The sequence below is a fragment of the Acomys minous genome (assembly GCF_964271855.1).
Source record: "Acomys minous genome assembly, chromosome: 14".
NCBI lineage: Eukaryota > Metazoa > Chordata > Mammalia > Rodentia > Muridae > Acomys > Acomys minous.
This window is the reverse complement of record NC_140496.1, coordinates 32,168,028-32,192,361: the sequence shown is the minus strand read 5'-3', so window position 1 is coordinate 32,192,361 and position 24,334 is coordinate 32,168,028. Positions and strand designations below refer to the sequence as shown.

Here is a 24,334-nt window from a genome sequence, read left to right as displayed (position 1 = left end):
GTGAGATTTTTGCTTTTAAATAAACAGAGGGTTTTCTCACTTCCCTGTCTGTGACCTCAGATTTTCTGTCAGTGAGGTATTTTGACTTTTACCAAACTTGGATCTTTAGTTTCTTTTTTCTTGCCCCTTCCATTTCCAGAATGGAATCCTTGTTGCTGCATGTCTGCTGTGGTCAATACAATATACATTTGATACAAGACAAACGAGTTTACTTCTAGTACCGGTTCAGAGAGAGGTCCCCCAGGATTGTCTTTTGTTCAGTAATTGGAGCCTAAGCTGAGCCTGGTTAATTTCAAAGCTACCGGCAACACATGCTTCCGCCTTCTTCCTTGTGCAGTTCTGAGCTGGTGGTGGTACCTTGTATTGGGTCTGGAACAAAAACTTGAATTGTTGAATGTCAGCAACAACTATTGTGACATCTGCTATGGTACTGAATAGCTCTGTTGGTGCAGTTGATTTTAAGTTAGGGTAAGAAAATGAGAAAGCTCTTTAGCTTTGTAGTGCCTCTTAGCAACACACACCTCCAAGTTAGGCATTTGCTGCTATCACAGTAAAAAATGGGCAATCATGGGCTTCTTTCGATGTCAGTATCATAAGTTCTTTTATTGTTTGGCACAATGTTCTGGTGCCAGTGTGCAGTGTGTTCCTGTGTTCATTTCTTCTTTTGAGGGTTTTGATTTGTTTTTATAAGATAGAAATGTGAGAAGCATCTCACTTCTGGGTATTTAATTGACAGAAGTTTTGATGTAAGGAATATGTTAATTATATTCATTGTTTTATTTTAGCACCTAAGTCTATAACTTGGTTCTGTTTCTTAAAAGACAAATGATGATGGTGGATTATATAACCTTAAGTACCCAAACTCTGCATGCTAAGTGGCCAAATTAATATTTATGTAAAAGTACATTATGAAATTGGCAAGTATCCTATATCACTCTGGTTCTGTCAGGATAGATGTTGGGTTTGCAGCCAACAGATTGCACTCTTAGGCTCTGTGAGTCGCTGTGAAGAGGAATGGTCTTTCAGTCTGTGCCGTAACGATGGCCTTCTCACTAACTGCTCTGACTTTAGCCATAGAGGTCTTGGTGCAGTTTCATCTTGGCTATTTTACAAAAACATTTCTGTAGTTGCACATTTATTTGCTGCATTGAGTTTTTCTTTTGCGACATTGAAAACCATTAGTATTTTGATCTTTAATTTAACCTAGAAAGGTTACATGTTAAACATATGGAAGAAAAAAAGTACCCCTTTCTGAAAGCACCTTAAAAATCATTGCAGTCGAACGGGAACGTTCGTTACGTACACATCATATGTTTTCCCCGTAAATGTTGTGCTAAGAAGTGACAGTTGAGCTGAGCATATGTTAATAAAAGGCATTTTCCTGTGTCACTGACAGTTTCATTGGCTGTATATTCCTGAAATGCAAATAACCTCTGTTCTGTTCAAAGATATAATTAACCCGAATAGTTATTTAGTATCAAAATTTTTAACCACTAAGAGACTAAGCATTTAAGATGGTGAATTTACTGTTCTCTCTGAAGGGCAGTGCAGTTGACAAGGGCACAGTGATCTGAGATACTCCTGTGCGTTGGAGCTACATATTCTGTAGACTAAAATGGCAGAATCTGCCTGCTGCTGTATAAAGTCTTTTAACTACCATTTATTTTAGCATCATGACATGTGCAGATTCCTGCTGCTCAGTTAAGGGACCAGCTTTGCACAACTGGTGTGGCAGTCTGTGGCCACAGCACTGCATCACAATGCAGCAAATGCATTTTCCACCTTAAGTGAACATGACAGAGAAGTGATTACTAACCATGCAAGATGTCGGAAGTCATCAGAAATTCACATCAGAGTAATTGAGGTGGCTTGGGTTGGAGGAGAAAAGTATCATAGCATTCCTTGCCTACATGTTGTCTCTCCCCCTCTTTAATCTTAACTTGGTACAGTCCGTTAACAATAAAATACCCTTCTGTAACCTATAAACTGTTACTCCCATCAGTTTGTGCTTGCAAACTGATAGCTGACTCTTCTGAATTTGTACGGAGCGCTTGCGATGGCAGTGCTCTGTGCAGAGGGTCTGCTGGGCACCCCCTTTAAGGGGATGCCACAGTCTCATTGTCTAATTGCACTCTAGTGCTTTAGTCATATTAGCACTTGCTGGGAGGTTGGGTTTCCCCCCTTTTCTTCTTTTCTCTCTTTCTCTCCCCCCTCTCTTCCTCCTCCCACCGGATTCTTCAGTTCAGGCAGTTTAGGGTGGGAAACCCTGAGCACTGGGGCCGGCAGCGTTCATCCCACTAGCAGGGATGGAAGAGCTGCAGTGACTGACAACATCGGCTGAGCTGCAACTCCTTAAATTTTTTGAGAGCGGCAGGTAGGATTTCTTGTTTCATAACAAAATTAAGATAAATGCACCCTGGTAATAGAGTGACAGCACATTGCAGTGTATCTGAAAGATAAGATCTTGGTTTGTGTGAAATTTGGTAGCAGTTAACTCATTTGGTAGAAAAAGTATTTGATTTTTCTGAGAATCACTCAGATTTGTGTCTTTCCAATTTAATGTTTTTCTTAAAGCCAAGAAAATTGTTGGGGTGGGGCAGAGATCTGCCTAAAGATTTAAAGAGTTGGTTTATTTTATTTATTTATTGTGGATTTCCTCTTTTAAGTAGCAAATAGTGTGGGCTTTCTTCAAGATTTTTTAAAAACAGATAAGAACTACAGAATTCTTATATGATATAAAGATAGAATTTCTTAAAAAAAAAAAAAAAACAACCCAGTTCCTTCTTTAGTATTGAGGAGTGTGTGTGTGTGTGTGTGTGTGTGTGTGTGTGTGTGTGTAACAGAGAAAGAATCATAGAATTCCATAATGTGTGTTTCCTATGTAAGGAAAAATTACTGTCAAATATATTTGCAATTGTCTCACAGAGAATGTTTTAGTATAAGATTTTATATGAGAAAAATTAAATATTAGCACCTAACATAAATTCTTAGTAGTTATCAGTTATTGGCAATTTAAATTAAAACTATTTTTAATTTCTTAGACCCATACTGAAAACAGTATGGATGTTTTACATATATTGCACATATATTTCAGATTTTGTGATTTTTTTTAAATAAGTGAAAAAAACTTCATAAGTCATGCAAATAGTGTCTGGAGAGTAATAAGGTAGTAATAATGTTTTATAGATAATACCTAATAGATTGATCTCAAGAATGTGTATTTGTATTGTGAGACCTGTAGGGTCTGGAAATTGCTCACCTGGTTAGGGGTTGGCCCCCTTCAGAGGTGGGACTTTCCTTTACTAACAATAGGAAGCTGGAGAAGCTGTAAAGTAGGGAATGGAGGACACCTGCTCGGGAAGGGAGGGCACTGTGAGAATTTGGCTTCCCTCAGGGCTGGCAGTCTGGATTTACCCAAGACTAAGATTCCTTTAAAACTGTGACCTGGTGCAGCACTGCATAGAATTGATTTCTGAGATGAGACAATAGCTGTGGTTTGCATTTTGTGAAAGATGGAGGAGACCTCTAAAACTGACCCTGTGGCGGGGAGATGACTCAGTTATCCATGCCTTGGCACAGTTGCACATTATTTTCCTTTGTGTGAAGTGGGTGGATGCCAGTGCCTTCATCAGAGCTTCTTAATGTATGGAAAGTGCCTCATCCACCATTTTTAACAATTAGCTGTATCTCGGGTGAGGTGAGCTGATTCTGAAGGCAACTGCAGGTCCATTCCATTTACGTTAGCTACTATGGCACAAGAGCTTTGTTCCTGTAAAAGCAACATTGATTTTGCACACTGTATAGAAGAGTTCTTTAGGAGGGGAGAATATTCCCAGAAAGAAAATGGAATCCTTTTGTCTACATTAAGTATTTCTCAGATAGTGATAAAAGGTTGAACATTTGTCTTTGGTTGAATGGGCAAAATAGACTTTTAAGCTAATGCTGCCATTGTGAAAAGTATAACAGAGATTCTTCTTCTTCTTCTTTTTTAAAGTTCTGTTAAAAATCAGATGAGCTGTATTCTTAAAATACAAGATTCATGAGTGATTTTACCAAATGACCATAATTAATTATTCATTAATAATGATAAATACAAATTTGTCACTAATCACAGATGGAAATGATCCCTGAGGAGGGAGGAAACCTAAAGTATAGTAACTTTCAGATTTTTGGGTTCTTTTATTGTCTTTAAAAAAGAAGTTTTCTATTCCTGAAAAGAATTAATTGCATTTTAGAGCTTTTTATTGTAAAAAACAGATTTGCTTTTATGCTAATGGTCTATGAGTATGAATAAAAGGCATAAGAAAAATGTTTTAACAAAACAAGATTCTGTTCTCAAAAAAAATATATACTGAGGTTTTTCTCTTTCTCTCATGGGAACCATTCAATTAATAACTGAATTCCGTGCTACTCCTATGAAACTCACTTTTGTAACTGTAAGCTTATAAACCTGGATTCTTAAATGTAGCTGCGTTTGACTTGACTCAGATCTCTGTTCTGTTCTGCTGTTGCTGAGAGGAAGCACGTAGATTTTAACTTTGACTTGTGTGTTTATTTTTTAAAGGCTGAAGAATTTTTTATCTTTTTAACCCTGAAGGGTGTTAAATTTGAAAGTAAATTGTGACTGAAGAGCTGGCTCACCCAGCCGAGGGGCTGTTTCAGCTCAACCTTCAGGACTGGATTCGCAGCATTCTCTTGACTTGTGGCAGTTTAGAAAGCCACCTCCAGTAGGCTGTTGGGGATGCTGTCCGTCCTGGTCACTAGCACTGTTTCTGTTTGATACAGCCTCCTGGAAGCTCAGGAGAGAGCACTTTTCTTCACATCAACTTTACATTGACATAGAAGAGTTGATTGTTACAAACCCTGACCCAAGTCCTAGGGAGATTCTATAAATCTCTGCTGATAGAACTCCTCACACAAAAGCCTGGCGATCAGTGTGGGTTTTTGTTTGTTTTGTTTTGCTTTTTGGTTTTTTTTTTCAGTCTCAGGGAGCCTGCATGTAATGCATTAATTGTTCATATATATGCTGAAAAAGAAAAGGCTCCTTTCCCTTTGATTTCCACAAGGCTCGAAATGAAAGTGTGTTTGGGCAGTGAATTAGAACTGCAACCTTACTTATATACAACGTGGGGTAGATGGTTTAAGGGACTTTACAGAGCCTTCCTTTGAAAAAAAATTAAGTACTATTTGCTTGAAGATTCTGTGGTTTCTCCCCTCTTTCTTTCTGTTCCTGGCTTTATTTATTTATTTTTAAAAATCTGTATGCTAAGACCTTTTTAGATCAGCTGGGAGATGGCAGGGGTCGAAGGCTTTGTATTTTCTTGGCTTCCACCCTGGTCTACTCAAGTTTGGATGCCAGAAGAGCCTCTTCCTGATACTTGTAGAATATTCTCTATTCTCTACAATTTGAAAGCTTTTTGGTTTTCACATAAATTTTTAGCCTTTTGATAGTAAAGAATCACAGGTTAATTCTTTCCGTGACAGAACATACATTCATATCACACCTTTGATTATGCTGGCAGTACCACAGTAGACAAGCAGACACGCCAGCTAGCCTGTAGGAAGCATCTAGTGGCACTAAGATGGCAGTGAGGAGGAAGGAGGAAGATGGCGTCACCGGGAGCATCCTGAAGGGAAGCTGGACTGCAGTTCTCTCCTTAGTACATCTGGAGACATCCTTAGGTGTTGCCACCTTCCAGCTTACGGTTACTTGTTACCGTTTGAGATTTTCCTAAAGACTCATTAGCACTTATATCTAGACTTCAAATACCACCTTTAAAAATTGTACTAACACTTTGGAATGGCCTCCATTTTGTGTTCTTTAGTGTAGAAACTTGTTATATGGATAAATTTTTAGAAAATACAAAACAGTAATTTTAATGGCAAAGTGAAGTAGCCTTTCTGTATGACTGTATTCTTTGTCTCATTCCAGTTCTTGGTGGGCTTTTGTTACTTTACATATGAAATTTGCCGGTGCTTTCAAAACAGAGCTACAGTATTTCCTTTGTGACTCGGGATATAGATTATTCTGCAGGTGAAGTGTGGCAATGACGATGCTGTTTTTTCTTGTTCCCGTTTCTTATGGGCTTGGAATTTTTGGAGCCAACCATAGAGTTTACCTGGTACAATCAGTTCATCTAGGTTAAGTAAAGCAAGGTTTACTGCAAATAAATAACTTTCTCAAGGTCAGGCATAAGGAAGCAGATGATGCTGTCCTACATCCACAGCACCAGACTCCTGACCTGCATGCTGCCTGCATTTAATCCTCCCACACCCACCCCCCACCTTTTTTTTTTTTTTCTTCCTTGGCTGGCTGGTGGGTTGAGCTTTCAGCAACATCTGTCTGCACTGAAGCAACCATACTCACAGAGGTGTCTGTTTTCAGCTGTCCTAGAAATGACTTTCTGAGCTGTGCTTGGAGTCTTTCTGGGTTAGTGTTGAAGGTGATACACACTTATCAATTTGTCTTTTATAAGCAGGCATTTAAAAACATGATCTCTCCTGCAGGTGGAGCTCCTAGGGTCATGGTGATGGTTGAACATGAAAGGCAAGGCACTCTATGAGCTGGGATGGAGTTGGGCTCTCTGAAGACAACCCCAGCAGATAGTTCCTCTAACTCTGCCCTTCTGCAGGACAAAAGAAAGTGAAAGGAGTTAGCTGCCTTTAATTTGGGGCAGCTTCTACTTGGAAAATGGAGAACTTGCCCTGTGTTCTCCATTGCTTATATTTTCCATCCTGCAATCTGTATCTATGGCGACAGTGGTAAGTGGTATATTCTGCAATATTCCTTAGCTCTAACAGAGTAAAGTCAAAAGGTTTCTAGCCTTAATAAAGAGGGTTAGGAGAGAGCAAAACTCTAAGCACAGTTAACAAAGGAATGCCTTACAAATTATACTTAATGTGAAATCAGAGAAAAATCTCTGGTTCTTTCCACTTTTTTGAAAATTGAATTTTTGAGTAAGAAGGAACTGGGGTGAAACCAAGAAAGACTCTTTTCTGTGACAGCCATCCTGGCTGGTGCTCAGATCCCATCAGCGTAAGCGCTGCTGCAAAGCAGGAGAGGCTAGGATTTTTGACTACAGTGTAAGTGACTGACACTGGGTACCAGCAGGGAGTTAATATGAGTGTGGCTCCTAACGTTGTCCTAACAGCAGTCCTTGTGCTTGCTAAGTAGACCTCAGGCTTAACCCTGAGTGCTGTGGAAAGCAGGCTGCTGGCTTTCTTTTGACACATTCTGCTTAATACACACACACACACACACACACACACACACACACACACACACACACACACACACACACACACACACACCCCACGTGTACACACCTCAGTGTTCAAAGCTGGCTTTTGTTTCTTTTCCCAAAAGAGTGGAAGGCATGAGATCAGGTAAAGCTCAGGAATCTACTCCTAGTCTTGTTTCTTGTTAATAGTAGAGATTGTTTCAGTGGGTTCTTTGAGCATGGGTTGTAAAGGCCATGGAAAGGCATGCTGCTTAAGAGCAGGTCATTATTGATGTACTCCTATTTCTGCTGCAGGGCAGGTTTAGTACCCAGAGTCCAGGATGGACTTGAAATGCGTTTTAATCCCTAATGAACCTACCTTGTTCCTTCCCTAGCGTGACCGTGAGGGCCATGTCTTAGACCCTGTTCATGTCGTTGAGTGAGGAGAGGGCTCTGCTGCTGCTCTTTGAAGTCAGGCGCCCAGTGCAGTGTACTATTAATATTCATTCCATTTGCAAAGCTAGACTGAAAAAGGTTTTCCTGCAAAAGCCTTCCCTCTCTCACGTCTCTACAGCGTCACCCTAGCAAGTGTGCTGACGCTAGGGGCAGTTGGATGCGGGAGAGGAAGTGCTCACAGTTGTTTTCCCTTTGGTGCTACTCAGAGCCAGAGCAGCTGGCTGACCCCTTTCTCCCTTGATGTCTGCCTCTGTAGTATCCACATTGCTCCCAGCAACGGAGAGAGAGGATGGCCTGCAGAGGCTGTGTCCACCATCTGGCACCTGTGCTACATCATGGTCTCTCTCTCACTAGGTGTAGCTTGGACTTAGTTTTTTAAAAGTGGTGCAATTGCAGCACTGATCAATTCATTTCCCCTCTCCTGCCCTCTTGTGATCAGCAAAAGAAAACGCTTTACACAGGCTTGAAAAGGTATGGCAGAGCTTTTGGGGATTTGGAGGAAAGAGAAATCTGTAGAAAAGCATTGTTGTAGTTGTTGTTGTTATTATTATTGCCATCAATGCCAAAGAATTCACTATTTTACTCATTTATATGATGTCATCAATACTTGTACCTTCCAATAACTGAGGTGTATGAATTGTTTTTCTTTCTTAAATATCTAGAAATGGCTGATGTGAGGTGGGGTAGGCAGATAATATGGATGCCTCACAGCCATTAAAGGGGGCAGAGTGGCTTAGCAGCAGCAGCAACAAAAACATAGGATGTAAGTCTCCTCACTAGGATGCAGCCTCTGTCATGGTCTTCCTCAAGTTAGCAACTCTGTGTGCTAGTCAGTCTCAGCATGAGGCCTTGGTGTAGTGCCCACACTACATTGATAAGGTAGGTGTTCACACATCTCTGCAGCCCTCACCACCCCACCTTGCTGCTGCTTTACTCACAGCTTTATTTGACTCCAAAGTTGAGTTTTTGTTTTGGAGATTTGTTTGTTTCTTTCTTTGGGGGAGCATAGAGATGATTAGTAAGGAGGAAATACACACAGAGTATAGTAGGCTTAACAGTAATGTGCCTCTTTAAGGCCTGTGCCTTTCTTAGAAGGCAGTGGTCCAAATGGACTAATAATGGCATGATTTTGAAGAGACTAGACATGGCAGTGCATGATGTAATTACAGATGAAACTAAAAAAAAAAAAAAAAAAAAACCAGATTCTTGAAGATTTGGCCAAAATGTTGCCCATGTGCCCCTTTGCTGGTCGGGGAGGAGGTGCCACCCAGTGCTGAGCATTCTTGTGTTTATTAGTGCCTCCTAATGGACATTGAGTTCTTTTTCTCCTATGTGAGTTAGAAAACCAGTTTGAATTATAGAAACAATAATTTGTCCTACCTCAAAGGATACAAATTTATCATTCAATTTTGTGACCCAGCACTTGAAGCCCAAGTACAAAATGGGACCTGACTTTGCCCCATGACCTGTGCACCACCATGCCACATTACCAGGGACTGCTACCTGTGTCTCCAGAGCTATTTGCAACATGCATCTGCTGCCACCTGCTGAAAGAGCAGTTCGGCTCCCCACAGACTCCCACAACAGCATCAGGCAGAAACTTCAAGTGGTGACATCATTCTTTTCTATCTGACATTATTTTCTTATGGGGAATACATGCAGTCTGTCAACAGATAATTAAATTTTTCATAGAAAATAAGCAGCAGGGCTTATTTTAAATTTGAGTTGGAAAATAAAGTTTAGACTTTAGTGGAGATTTAGCCTCATTCTGTATATTATTTTATCATAGTAATCTCTGTCTGATAAAGTGGCCAAAAAGCTTTAAGACATAATGTAAATCCTTCAATTTAAAATTTTGTCTCTGCTTTTTGAGTTTCATCATTAATGATATCTTTGCATTTGAACAGTTCATTGAGGAGACATCCACCTAGACACCACAAAAGGGGCCTAATGAGAAACGTGTCCACACCAACGGAGAGACCAAGCTCGCTGCTTTTCTTATTTTATTTTGGAACAAGAATTATCCTATTTTTACTTATTTATCCACCTCCTGTCCCCCACCCCAAAAGACAGTGTCTCAATATGTAGCCCTGGGTGTCTTTGAATTTTCTATGTAGATCAGGCTAGCCTCAAACCAACAGAGACCCTTCAGCCTCTGCCTCCCAGGCTCTGGATTAAAGGTGAGCGCCACCATGTCCAGCCCTTTCTTGCTTTTTTTTTTTTTTTTTTTTTTTTGGGTCCTGAGACAGGGTTTCTCTGTGTAGCCTTGGCTGTCCTAGACTCGCTTTGTAGATCAGGCCGGCCTTGAACTCACAGCTATCCACCTGCCTCTGCCTCCTGAGTGTTGGGATTAAAGGCATGCGCCACCACGCCCAGCTTCTTGTTTATTTTGTTTATAAAATGTTTGTGTCTTGGCAGTTCATTCAATCATAGTGTTCATTCCTAATACCACTGTTGACTTTGTGTTACTATTTTGATTTGGGGGCAGCAAAATAACTCAGTGGGTAAAAGCATTTGCTGTCAAGTCTAATGGCCTGGCCTCAATCTTTAGAGTCCATGTATTGGGAGGAGAGAACCGACTCCCACAGATTGTCCTCTGACCTCACATGTACAATGGTATACACCCTGCAAGGGAGCACAAAGATTTTGTGGTACCCACTATGTATTTTTGTGTTGTGCCAGCAACATTTTGGTAAATGTCCCCTCCTGCTGCAGTGCCTCACTCTCCATTTTGACATCATGGTTTGCTGGTTGGTCTGTTGAAGGAAAGAGATAGAAAAATAAATAGTGTTTTGTGTTTTGAGGGACGTAGAGAATATGGCTGTTCCTTTGTGCAGCAGTCTTTAATTGTATATATGCCTGCATGTACAGAGTGGAACTTTATATGTTCTTCAAGTTGTAGATGGGAGTAAAGAATTGTAAAAGAAGCAGTATAAAATCTTTTTAAAAATTTTTAAAAAAGACTTATTTATTTACTTATTATTTGTACAGTATTCTGCCCGCATGTGCACCTCCACACCAGAAGAGGGCACCAGATCTCATTATAGATGGTTATGAGCTACCATGTGGCTGGGAATTGAACTCAGGACCTCCGGAAGAACAGACAGTGCTCTTAACCACTGAGCCATCTCTCCAGCACCCTCCCACCCCCAATGACTTTTACTTTTGTGAGTAAAAGAATATGGGAAAATTTGTCATTAGAGATTATTTTTAAAAAGATTATGTTGGATGCAGGTATATATGTGAGCGTGTATACATACATGGGTTCTGAAGATCTGAATCCAGGACCTCAGGTTTTTAAAGAGAAAGCACTTTTACCATCTGAATTAGCCCCAGCTTGGCCATTAGGAAAAACAGATGTCTATTTGCCTCTTCTCTGGGGTATTCTGTCCCCCAGAGTCTATAGTGAGTAAAATAAGGCTTATCTGCTGAGCTATAGCTAGTTAGGAGCCACTTTGGCCTCTGGGTCCCTGAAGTACTTCAGTATTGGTAGGAGAATGGACTTAACCTTGAGTTTCTGGTCGGGGTTGTTCTCCATCAGGTGTGTCACAAGGCAGCCCATTCCTCTGCAGAGATAATACTGGAGAGATGGCTTGGCAGTCAGGAGCACTTACTTGGTGCTCTTGCAGAAGACTTGGGTTCAGCACCCACATAGCAGCTGTAACTGCAGTTCCAGAGGAGGACTCTTCTGGCCTTCATGGGCACCAGGCATGCATGCCTGTGTTAGCACGTACATGTGAACACTCATGCTCAGAATTTTTTTTTCAAGATAGGGTTTCTCTATGTAGCCGTGGCTGTCTTGGACTCACTTTGTAGACCAGGCTGGTCTTGAACTCAGAGTGATCCTCCTGCCTCTGCCTCCTGAGTGCTGGGATTAAAGGCGTGCACCACCACCACCCAGCTAGATTTTTTTTTTTAAATACCATGGAACAGGTACATAGAGCAGATGTGTGACATTTGTTGTTTCACAACAGCAGCCTTTGGGATACCATGGCCCTGACCACTACTACTACAAAGATTTTGTGGTACCCACTATGTATTTGTATCTTTTAGATTGATAGTCTGTGCTGCTTTATTGTTAAAGGATTGGCCCTAGATGTCTTTGAATTGTCTAATTCCTTCCTATATGGGAGCTATTGTGTGTTACAGAAAGCTGGAAAATTTTCAAGAGCCAGTAAAGAGTGGCCCTGGAAGGGAAGAACAAATAGGAAAGTTGGGTGTAGGCATATTAGCCCCATAGGCCTACAGGCATCTCTGAGTGGGAGGGGGCTTGCTGTGCTTTCTCTATGCTCGGAGGCCTTCCCAGTAGCGGAGACACAGCTCAGCCTTTGCCTTTGTACTCTTGACTCTCCAGAGAACCCACTTTTTGGTAAATGATAAAAGCTCTTCTTGGGGCTGAGACAGGCTCAGCAGTTAAGAGCATTGTCTGCTCTTCCAGAGATCTTGAGTTCAATTCCCAGCAACCACATGGTGGCTCACAACCATTTATAATGTGATCTTTGCCCTCTTTGGGCATGCAGGTGTACATGCAGATAGAACACTTATATACATAAAATAAATAAATAAATCTTAAAAAAAAAAATGCTTCTTTAGGATGAGGACAGGGGTTTTGAGAAGAGTCTCACAGAAGCCAGAAAGAAAAGAAGCACAAAGACAAAGCCTTTTAATCCCACTAGTGAGACTATGACCACTACCTACTCCTTGAGCCAAATTTGACGCAAGCTTTATTAAATATTGGCCAGGATGGTGGACACTGACCAGGTCCATACCCTGGACTCCATAGTATGGCACTGAATTACATTAGACAGGGGCTTATAAAGGCAGGACCCACAGACTATGTACTAACCAACTTTGTCCAGTCAAGGGCAGCCATACATCCTGGCATACTTGTGGCCTGCAGCCCTGCCTAGGTGTGATCAAGCACATCCGGTGTACTTGGGGAAAGCAAGGTTTCACAGAAGTGGAAACACGCTTATCTTCCACGAACAGCAGGCAGCCCTTAGCATTCCAGGATGTCATCCTAGGCACAGTAATTTACATTTAAAACACAACTTTAGCCATCACAAGTCAAAGAAGAGGCTTGGGAAACCTGTGTGGAGGCAGATCATGTTTCTGTCCAACTGGTTGGTTTGGTTTTTTCTTGTTATCCTTTGTGTTTTGGTGTTTGGAGACAAGGACTCACTCTGAGGCTCAGGTTGTTGTTGAACTTGAAGCAGTCCTCCCAAGAGCTGGGATTACAGTGTTGAGCCACCACACCTGGCCCTGTCCAGCCTCTGAGAAGGAAGAGGAGGAAGAGAAGGGGACATTTTCCCATTTTTATGTTCATGTTTATTTTTGCTTTCATTGTTTTATTTACATGTAAAATACATTATTGTCCCCATCTTTTTTTCTTTTTCTTAATTTATTCAGATTACTTTTCAATTGTTATCCCCTTGCTTGTCTCCTCCTGTTCCTCCCTTCCTCCTGCTTTCACCCTATTCCCCTCCCCTAGGTCTGTGACAGAAGGGGACCTTCTCCCCCACCATATGGTCACAGCCTATCAAGTCTCATCTTGGTAGCCTTCCTATTCTTTCTCTGAGTGCCACCAGGTCTCCCCACCAAAGGGAAGTGGTCAAATATGGGGCACCAGAGTTCATGTCAGAGTCAGTCCCCGCTCTCCACATAACTGTGGATAATGTCTATTGTCCCCATCTGTAATTCAGTGATTTTTTTTTCCCCCAGCCCTGTGTTATTATTCCCAGAGTTGTTAAGAGTCAAAGTCTGGACCTAGCTGGGCTACCTATCCATCCTCTATAGACCAGTTAAAGAAACAAGAGCGAAGAGCAGAGCCAGGTGTGGTGGCTTATGCTTTTAATCCCAGCACTCGGGAGGCAGGTGGATCTATGAGTTCCAGGACAGCCAGGCTACACAGAGGAACCTTGTCTCAAAAAACCAAAAAAACAAACAAACAAAAAATCAAAGTGGGGAAAAAAAAAAAGATATATTCAATATGGCCATACTAGGAGAGGAGCAAAGTGGTCCCCCGTCCCCCGAGTCCATCTTCAAGGCCCAGACATGAGTATTAAGTTTAAATAGAGAGCAAGATGTATGCAGTCTAAGCGATGCTAGTCTAGCGGCGCTACTCCCATCGTCATCTGGATGTGTCCTGTGTAAAGTTTCTGTCTTGGGAACAAGTTGCTCCTGTGGCTGGCACTAGCTTTGAGCCTTGTTCTCCCATCATGAGATACCTAGGGAAACTGGAATTCCTCAGGTGGTCTGTGGTCACAATAGTTAGAGAGCCGAAGGGAGAGTGACTTTAGAATATCTTCCTTCATTACTTTTCTCTAAGAGTGTGTTCTTTAGAAGAAAGCAATCACCACTAGGTGGCACAAGATGCCATCACTATTCTGTACCTGTTACATTTTTTAAAGAAATTTTTTCAAAAGATAGGCTGCTGATATATAGTTTTAAAATATATATGTATAACCTATTCTAAACGTTTCCTCTTAGAAAGGAATAAAGGATAAAAATCAAAGATCAGAATAAATGTAACTGACCCTATGTATAACCAAACATAAACATTCTAGAATAAACTTTTGTATGACTTGCTCAATGTGCTGGCACAGACTTGCAGTATCAGTGCGTGGGAGCTGAACCAGGAGAGTTGGAAGTTTAAGGCAGGCTTGGAGAGAAAAGGCAAGACCTGTTGGAGAGGTAGTGGACATATGCAGATTTTCCTGTTATCATTGCTCAAGTAATATGGTATATACACTATTAACACAACATTTACTTTGTGTTAGTAAGCTGTGATGTAGTCTCTACATAGGCTACAAGCAAATACTGCTCTCTGGGGAGGAGTCTGGAGCCTGACTTCCAGGCATTCTGAGGGATGATTGTGTTGTGGACGTCTGTGTTCATATGCAGGTCATTTCTGAAATCTGAGTCTCATTCACAAATACCTTATCTAATTTGTTGAGATTTTTAAAAATATAGCTTCTAAAAGACAAGTAGCTTAATCTGACCCCAATCATTTGTTTTTTCTTTTGTTTTTATTTTTTTGGGGGGGTTCATTTTTTGTTTTGTTTTGTTTGTGTGTTTTTTGTTTTTCCAAACAAGGTTTCTCTGTGTAGCCTTGGCTGTCCTGAACTCACTTTCTAGACCAGGCTGGCCTCGAACTCACAGCGATCTGCCTGCCTCTGCCTCCCGAGTGCTGAGATTAAAGGCATGCGCCACCACGCCTGGCTGTTGTTATGTTTTTATAATAATCTTTTATTTTTTGAAATTATAATTACATCATTTACCCCCTTCCTTTTCCTTCCTCCAGCTCCTCCCATGTAAACCCCTTTCCCTGAGTTTCCTCAAATTTGTGGCCTTTCCCCCCTTTAATTGTTGTTGTTGTGGTGGAGGTGGTAGTGTGTGTGTGTGTGTGGGGGGGGTATTCTTAATTTTTTGAAATTTCAATTCTAAGCAATTGAAGCATCTGTTTTACACTAAGAATTATTCTGCTTTTAAGTGAATGTGCCTGACTACTACTTTGCATTTATGGTATGTATGTATGTATGTATGTATGTATATATATATATATATATATATATATATATATATGTATATGTATGTATGTATGTATGAGAAATACATGAATGTAGGAGCAGGTAAAAGAAATTAATGGGCTGATCATTTGACTTGGGATGATCAGGGAAGTAGAGAAAGGAAGGCAATATCAGATTTAACCCACATACTGTCCTCTGCATCAGCCAAAGCAGAAAAATTAACCTAGGCCGTATCAGATAGTGGCCTCTCCTTCCATGCCTTCCACACAGCTTCCTGAAGCAGCAGAGCATGGCCCTGCCCACCCATTGCTTTGTCAGTGTCAAATCAAATCAGTTTTGCCTATAAATGGTGACACTGTAAACTTTTAATTTAGCTTTTGCCATTGAAGCTCTTGAAAGAAATATAGTAAGTTGGATGCTGCACAGTGAGACTCTGTCTCAAAAATAAGAGAATCTATAATAAATATTTACTGACTTTTCCCAAGAAGGACAATGTATATATATTTTATAATTACATTATTTATCCCTCTTCCTTATATATGGAAACCATTGTTAAAGAGGGACTGAAGCCTCTCCCTTCCCTCACCTCACAGCCCTGTTATCAGTATAGATAGCCTGCATTGAATCCTCAGAGCTGCCCTGGAGCGATCTTCCTGAGTGGACTGTTTGCTGGCTGCTGGCTGCCTATCCCTTTGCATCATGCAGTTTGGACTATGAGAGCAGGTGTAGGGGAATCATAGGCCAATATATAAGAGATTTTGGAAATCTAAGAATATTAGTAATATCTTCTCCAAATTAAATTTCTATATTGCCCTCCATCCATGTTTGTTAACCAGCAGCTTAAGAACAAGGACTATTTGGTCAGAGTGCGGTAAAACTACAGTTGTTAAAATACACGTACTCAAGGTAACCATATCTGTAGAAAATCCTCAGATGCCTCTTAATCGAGCTTGTCATTTAAAAGTTTTTGCTTAATTCTTTCAATTACATTACCCAAAATTCCCTTTAAAAGGCATAATGAAAGCATACAAAGGAAGCAGGTCATTAAAATGTACAGATGCATGAGTAGTGTGCTTGCCAACTGTGCCTGGCAGAATGTAGGTGGATCTGGGGTGTAGCATAACCCAGAACCTTCCATAAACAACTAAGACTTCCATCTCGATGCATGAGTATATAATACTGATCTTAGCTTTCCTTCTTCCTATTTGACTCCTCAGCCCCAAGCTAAGAGAGAAGATTTACCTTTGTGTAAAAGGCAGGGTATTGATCTGGTGTCTGTCTGTGGTGTTTGTGGCTGTTGTCACAGTCTCCCTCAACTGACCTCATCTCAGGCAAATAAAGACATTGAAGAAGAACAAGGAAGCCATCCTGAGCTACCTTTCCTTAGTGTCACCCACATATATGAGCTTAATATTAATGATAGAACTGTGTATTGAGCTTTGGGTCTAAGAACCTGATTACATTATCTCATTATTATGCAGAAGTCAACTGAGATTTAGAGTTTGGCTAAAGTCCTGACATTAGTAAATGGAGGCTCTCGGCTTTGGCAGGGGCAGTGAGGGCAGGGAGTCCATGAGTCTGCAGTATCCCGGTTTGGCCTGCGACTTCCAGGGTTGCTGAGAATGGCCTTGAACTCCTGATACTCCTGCCTCCACTCCCTCGGTGCCAGAAATGATAGACATGCACTACTACACCAGGCTCTTATAATTATCTTTTGCTCAGCAGTGTGCTTCTGGCTATTTGAAGTTAACCATGGTTGTGTCCTTTTACCTCCTTTTCTAGGGCTTCCTGAAAAATGAGAAAGATAATGCCTTGCTGTCTGCTATTGAAGAGTCCCGGAAGAGGGTAAGAAAACTACCCAAGTGACATGCATGAGTGACAGTGAGCACCAGTGAAGTGCAAGTCCTGGCTGCTCTGCTGCTGTTGTCTTATAGCACGATGGCAACACTTTTTTTTTTTTAATTAAAATTTTGTTTTACACTTTCTCTTATTTGAGGAGGGAGAAGGTGGACCCAGAAGACAGCTTTTGCAGTTTGGTTATTTCCTTTGAACATGTGGGACTGGGGCTCAAACCTGGCTTTCCAGGTTGGCAGCAAGCACCTTTATCCTTGAGCCATCTTGCTAGCCCTGTATCACCATACTAACATTTTCTCAAATGCATCAGCCAGAGTAGCCATTGTACATTCTAGCCTATCTCCACCCCTACAACACTCTCTCAACCCGAAAATATCAGAACAGATGGTTTTGAGCAGGTGTTTCTGGATGCTTTCATTCTGGGAGTGAATAATAATTGTTAGGTGAGATTCCCAAGAGACAGCAGTATAGAGGGTCTTGTCGGGAAAATGTGCATATTTTGCGGCAGCATTCCTGAATGATGCCCGTAGGTCATCTCTTTTACTAACGTGAGTTATCTCCTCTTGCTTCAGACAAGGATCACAGCCTTTCAGTAACATCTGCTCAGAGTGAGCTCCTGAGAGGCTTTTGGGAAGGAGGGAGAAAAGGTTAGCTATCAAGTTGGACCTGCTGTGTAAAGGTGGCTTCTCCTGGAAGCACCTGCCAGTGTGCCTGCTGTGGCTCTCTTCAAAGGAATTGGATGAAGGAGCACTGTCCCTTTTTCAGTGTTTGCTTAGCTTGTATGTCAAGTGAAGTGTGTTTATGTATTATTTGTGGCATCTGAAAAGTAATAAAGTAAGAAGTGTCTCTACTTGATGTGCTGTTTTAGTTCAGTCTACAGGGATAAAATCCTCAATAGGACTGATCGCAGGCACAGTTGTTAAGGGGCTTGCCTTCTCTAGATGCAAGAAATCAAGAAATGTTTCAAAGACATTAAGTGACCAATAAGGAAATTCTAAATTTCATTAATTACATTGTTGTACTTAGTCCTTGAAGTAAAGAAACTCCTTTGATTTAGATTTGAAAACATTTAGAAAGGATTTTTATTCTTGTTTACACTATTGAATTTCTCACCAAAATTGATTGTCCTGCTATAAAAGACCAATGAAATTAAGTTACAATTCTTGAATGCCTCCAAACCTTACTAATCCATTTACCCTGCAGAATGTGTGTCTGAAATTGGCAGTCTCTAAATATTGTGCCATACTGGGACTAACTGTGCAGCCAGCCAAAACATTTAGGTGACATGCCACAGCACAAAATGTGTGCATATGTGTTTATGAAGGAGACATTCCAGTGTTTGGAGCCAGCCTAGGGATGTCTCTGACTTGGCTGGACACTGGAAAGTTGCTGCTGAGCAAAAATGATTTTCAATAAAAAATCAGCAGCTTCCTGGCATTTCGGTGGCAGTTTCATGTCTGAGTGACTTGCCAATGTCCCGCCGAAATGCCGGGAAAACAGACTAAAATACTACAAATGTGTTCTTGCTTTTCCTGTGTGGTGTATCCCAGCAGAGACAAAACAACACTCTCAGAACCTACAAAGTGTTTCTAAAAGCTGCCACAGCTCAGTAGTTATCACAGGCAAAGCGAATTGCCCTCTTCCCTATGGCAAAATGAAGTTCGGCAGCTCCCGACCTGTTCTTGATTCAGTCACCCAGTTTGCCTCCCCCTTTTCCCCTTAACTGTGTTCTACAGGTAATGCTTTTCACATATAACAGTGACAGTCATCCAGCTTTATTTGCAGTAGTTTCCCCCACTGCTTTGTTGTTTTTTCTGTGATTAGTTTTGCCTTCCTTTTGACTTTTAGGTCTCAACGTTCCCTTTTTTTTTTACTTACTCCTTGTTTATTTCCCACCTCGCATATTTCTAAGGGACACGTGAGCACATGATCCCCCAAAGCTTCAACCTTTCAAAGCTGTTTGGTATTTCTAGAAGTACCAGGGTGGCCCAATAAATAGGGGAGCGAGGGGTACTTAATTCCCCCTGGTGTAACTTTAACCCTTACCTGATGCTAGAATTAACTGACGGGCCCTCCTGTCCCTGTCCCCGCTTTCTGTGGAGGTGTACTGTCTGTGTTCTGCAGCTGCCTTTACTACTTTGCTGTTGGTTCTTAGCCAGAGAATGTCCTCACGAGGAACGCTGCTGGTGCTGCAGTGTCCTGGGCCAGTGCCACAGCTTTGCCTGGTCTTGCTTGCTCTTGCAAACTCTATGCCACCTGCCCTGATCCTCCTGCCTCTTGATGCCTGTGTTTTTCTGTGCTGGGAGAGGTCAAGGTTAAAGAGACAGTCAGTTTGCCACTAAGAGGAGCTTTAGAAAAGGTGTGACACCGTTGTGTACGCATCATGGGTCACATCTATAGGATCACCTCTTCCCCCAGGTCTTTAGTCAGAAGGCACAGCTTCCATGTTTATGTGTATGAACAAGAAACAAAGGATTTCTCTGTGTGTTTCACTGCTGGCTGACTGGCTGGCCTACCTCCATACTTGACGCCCATGCTGTCTGATCTCAGCACAAAGAACAAGACCAGGGGAAGACTGTTTTTCACGCTTTGTACATTTCCCCATGTCTTCAGGAAACATTGTAGAAAAGAGTACAAAATGTGCTGCCTTTCTTCCTAATCATTTTATGTGTACATGTGCATTGTATCACTTGTTCTTTTAGCCTACATTTTAATAAATACTGTTCAAAACTCGGTGCATTTGTAGAAAGAGTGTATTTGATTTTTCTAATAGTTCCCCACAGCTTGTGTACATAACTATTATCAACATACATTATCTGCATTGCCCAAAATGAGGCAGGCATTACTAATATGCTCTCAGTGCTGCCAAAGTAGATGCCAGTCTCCTTGTAGGTGAAATGGCCTCTTGAAAAATGGGTTTAAGCTAAGGGAAACCTGGTCTACCGATTAAAAAATTATAGGCCAGGAACAGTCTTAATTCAGTGTAGCTGTAAACTGTTTCAGTTCTGTCTGTGGTACTTTCTTCCTTTGCCTATTGCTTTTCTCTCTCCTTCCACACCTCTGTTTCTCTCTTTCTTTTCTCTTTGTGTCTTTGTTCTGGTAGCTTCCTGTTTTGTCTCTGCTAGTTGACAGTAGTGTACTTACCAGACTTTTTTTGTGATATTGAGTAGACTGGCAGGAAATCAATCCTAGAAGGCTATTTTTATCTTTAGTGTTTTCTTCCTATTACAAGAAATATTAGTGCTTTAAAATACATAAATAAGTAAAATCACTGGGGGAGTCTCCCCTCTTTGGTGTTTGTTAAATCTTAAGATATCAATGATTCATGATTGTTTTATGTCCTACAAAGAAAAGGAACTGCTGGGCTGGAGAGATGGCTCTGTGGTTAAGAGCACTGTCTGCTCTTCCAGAGGTCCTGAGTTCAATTCCCAGCAACCACATGGTGGCTCACAGCCATCTGTGAGATCTGGTGCCTTCTTCTGACCTGCAGATGTACATGTAGGTAGAACACTGTATACATAATAAATAAATAAACCTTCAAAAACCAACAACAACAAGTAGAAAGTGTTGGTAGGAATGTGGGCAAATGGGAGCCCTGATTCACAATCAGTAGGAATGTAAAGTGGTGTATCCTTTATGTAAACAAGTAGCCTCAGGAAATTAGAGAGATTACCAATATGATGCCAGTGATTCTGCATCAGAGTATATCTCCAGAATTGAAAGCTAGGACTCAGAAAAGGTATCTGTATACCCATGTTCTCGGCAGTGTTCTATACAGAGGGAAGGAAATTTTGGCACATGTGTCAGTCAATGTGATGGACCTTAAGGAGTGCTAAATAAATAAGTCAATCGTAAAAAGACAGTGTATGGTTCCACTTTAGAGCAAGATGATGGTTGCCAGGGTCTGGGTAGAGAAAGGAATAGCCTGTTATTGGTGAACAGCTACAGATCCTCAGTTTGCATAAGCATTGGAAGGGTAGAAGGTGGTGGCTATTGCACCTGGGCTTCCTGCCACTGAACTGTCTACTTAAAAATAGAAGGCTTGGCTTGGAGAGATGGCTCCCCGGTTGAGAGCATTGACTGCTCTTCCAGAAGACTTGGGTTAGATTCCCAGCATCCAACATGGCTTACAACCATCTGTAACTCCAGACAAGCGTGTGGTGTGTAGACAAAATTGCTATATACATAAAAGAGTGAGATTAATTTTAAATGGTAATTACATGGGCTGTATCCACATGTAACTGCTTTGTCTCTCCTTCCTTCCTTTCTCCCCCCTCCCCCTTTTTTTTCTTTCTTGTTTGTTGTTGTTTAAGACAGGATTTCTCTGTATAGCCCTGGCTGACTCTGGAACTCATAGAGATCTGCCTGCCTCTGCCTTAGTTCTATTTTCCCACCATTTAATAAAAGAGTTTTTAAAAATGCTGCACATCAGTGAAATGGTATGTTATAAACCACTGTTAGCAAGATTTTTAAATGATGGTTTGGGTCTGCTTCTGGAAAAGTGGTTGTGGATGGGGCTCCTGTTCGGCAGTTCTGTCTCGTTTTAGTGGAAATCACAGTCACTGTGTTCTTGCTCTCTGTTCCTGTCTCACAGACCTTTGGCATGGCTGAGGAGTATCATCGAGAATCAATGTTGGTCGAGTGGGAACAAGTAAAGCAAAGAATTCTGCACACATTGCTGGCCTCAGGAGAGGATGCCCTTGACTTTACCCAAGAAAGTGAGGTAGGTTGGTCAGAAAAGCTACTGTCAGTTTAAATAGGAAGTCCCAGCACCATCTGTTCATCTTAATTGCCAAAGCTAATTGGTAGTTGTACTGTTGAGACTTTTCTTCTCTTTGTAATTAAAAAACAAAATAAAGACAGAGAGACATGGTTCAAAAATTAAAGCACCCTATCTCCAGATACCCCATCCTGTCCCCTTTTGTAATCTGTAAGTCGTCACTGTCACTTCTTCCTTACACACATTTCTATTTGCTTTATACAAGTGTACATGTCTGAGAGTGCATGCTGATTTTGCGTAAATTGTGTGCCCTCTTCTGCATCTTTCCTGCAAGGAACTTTGGGGGCTGTATCCACATGTAACTGCTTTGTCTCTCCTTCCTTCCTTTCTCCCCCCTCCCCCGTTTTTTTCTTTCTTGTCTGTTGTTGTTTAAGACAGGATTTCTCTGTATAGCCCCTGCTGACTCTGGAACTCATAGAGATCTGCCTGCCTCTGCCTTCTGAGTGCTGGGATTGAGGATGTACAGCACACGTATCTGGCCCTATTGCCCTTTCTAAAGTTATTTCTGCACTGGTACAGCATGCACAAAGCTCTGTTCAATCCTCAGTACTCAGGAGGAGAAGGATTAGAAGTTCAAGATCAAGTCCAGCCTGAGATACATGAGATCCTATCTCAACTTTTTTTTTTTATAAGTATCTATAAAAATAATTTCAAATAATCTTGAAGAAGGTATTTACATTTTTAATGTTTTAAAAGTGATATCAATATTACCAGTGCTTCTTGTTCAGTCTTTTTCCTAGCATTTGTTTGGTGAATACTTAGCTTTTTTTGTTTGTTTTGACAAGATTTTATTGTTTAGCACAAGCTATCCTCAAGTTTGCAATCTTCATACCCTGTCTTCCTAAGTACTGACTTAGAGGTGAGTGCCCACATCCAGTACAGGTACCTACGCTCAGGCTCAGAGTGGGAACATGCCACAAACCTCAGAGTGTTGTCTTCCAAGTCCTGACTGTGCTGAACTGTGGGTCAAGGATTGGATGGGTTGGCAGTCTGTGGAACCTTCGAGGTGACTTCTGATGACCTATACTGCACATGCTTTTGATTTAAGAACCCATCTTTCTGTTCAGTTAGTCCCCAGGTAAATAGCTGCTGCTGTCTGGTTATTTTGGGAACTTGCTCCTTAAGGACCCTGTCCTATATTTCTAAACTCAAAGACTTGAGATGAAAACCATCTTAGAGGAGGAAGAACTAATACACAAGACCCTCGGCTAATCTAGTGTTTCCCTTTCAGCTCTTGCCGGGTCTGATTTTATAAACTTCATTTTTTAAAAATGTGTTAATAGGTTGTGCTCTGTACAGGGATTTGAAATAATTATAAACTATAAATGAAGTGTTCTTCCTTGATTGCTCTTCTCTCAAAAATAGACTGGTGTATTCAGTAGACTCTTCTTTCATGACCTCCAGGCCCGTTGGAGAGAATCACCCATGCTAATATGCTGTTCTTGGTTGGGTTTTGGCAGAGTGTAGCATCGCTGCATATTGTTGGCAGGTCCACACAAGTCTCTTCCATTTATCCAGAGAATTTGCCATTTTCTGGAAACTTGTGGGAGGTGTTCATTTGTTTGTGTTCCCCACCCCTGTTTCTTTTTAAGATAAGATTAGGGTTTTAACATGAAGCCCTGACTAGACTGCTGCTCGCTGTGTGGCCTGACCTCATTCGGGGTGATTCTTCTTCCTCTCTGTTGGACTCACAGGCCTGAGCCTACATATGCTTTAGGCCCAGCTTACATACGGGTTTTATTGCTTTTATTGTTTTGAACTTCTCCCCAAAAGAGTAAGATTTATTTATACAGTAAAGCATAAAAGTCACAAGTATATAATTCAGTGAATTATTAAAAATGAACAAATACTGAAACAATCCTAGCACATCAGCAGTGACCCCTGACTTGTGTCCCACTCCCAAAGGTCTTGCTTCTGAGTTGTTATAACCCGAGCCATCAAATGTCTTGTTTTGCATAGCATCTTCTCTTGCACAACACCTGCTCATATGTGTTATTTGTAGTAGTAAGTCTTCCATTTTATGGCTGAGCAGTAGAACTAGTTCTGTTTGCTCATCTTAGTGTTGATGGACATCTGGGTAGTTTCCAGTTCTTGACCACCATAAATAATACTGTTAAGAGCAATTCCTTTAAATTTTGATGAAAATATATTTCTGTTTCTTTTGGGTACACCTGAGAGGAAATTGCTAGGGGTGTGTGTGTGTGTGTGTATAGCTTTGGGACTAGAGTTGGAGTTCACTAGAGCAGCACTTTAGCATGCACCAGGCCCTGGGTTCAATACTAACACTGCCCCCAAGAAAACATTTTCGCTTTTTTTTTTTTTTTTTTGTCTTTGTCTTTTTGAGATAGGGTCTTACTCTGTAGCCCAGGCTGGGCCAAAACTCACTGTATAGTCCAAGCTGGCCTCAAACCTACAGTGATCCTCTTGTCTCAGCCTCTTGGCATGAACCCCCATACCCTGTAAGGTTCAGCTTTACTAGACACTGCTCCTAAATG

At 41.3% G+C, this 24,334-nt stretch overlaps 1 protein-coding gene across 4 annotated transcripts in view; it reads left to right on the top strand.

Annotated features, from left to right (window-relative positions):
* Positions 1-24,334, top strand: part of NUP93 (nucleoporin 93) — a 102,944-nt gene that overhangs the window by 53,403 nt on the left and 25,207 nt on the right. For 2 of the 4 annotated variants that reach the window (XM_084757726.1, XM_084757725.1), the window contains exons 4-5: positions 16,988-17,050; positions 21,654-21,782. In XM_084757726.1, coding sequence (XP_084613852.1) covers positions 16,988-17,050; positions 21,654-21,782 — 192 coding nt within the window. Of the gene's footprint in view, positions 1-1,918; positions 2,375-6,619; positions 6,763-16,987; positions 17,051-21,653; positions 21,783-24,334 lie in introns of those variants that run through there. The other 2 variants (XM_084757728.1, XM_084757727.1) reach the window with 2 other exon arrangements.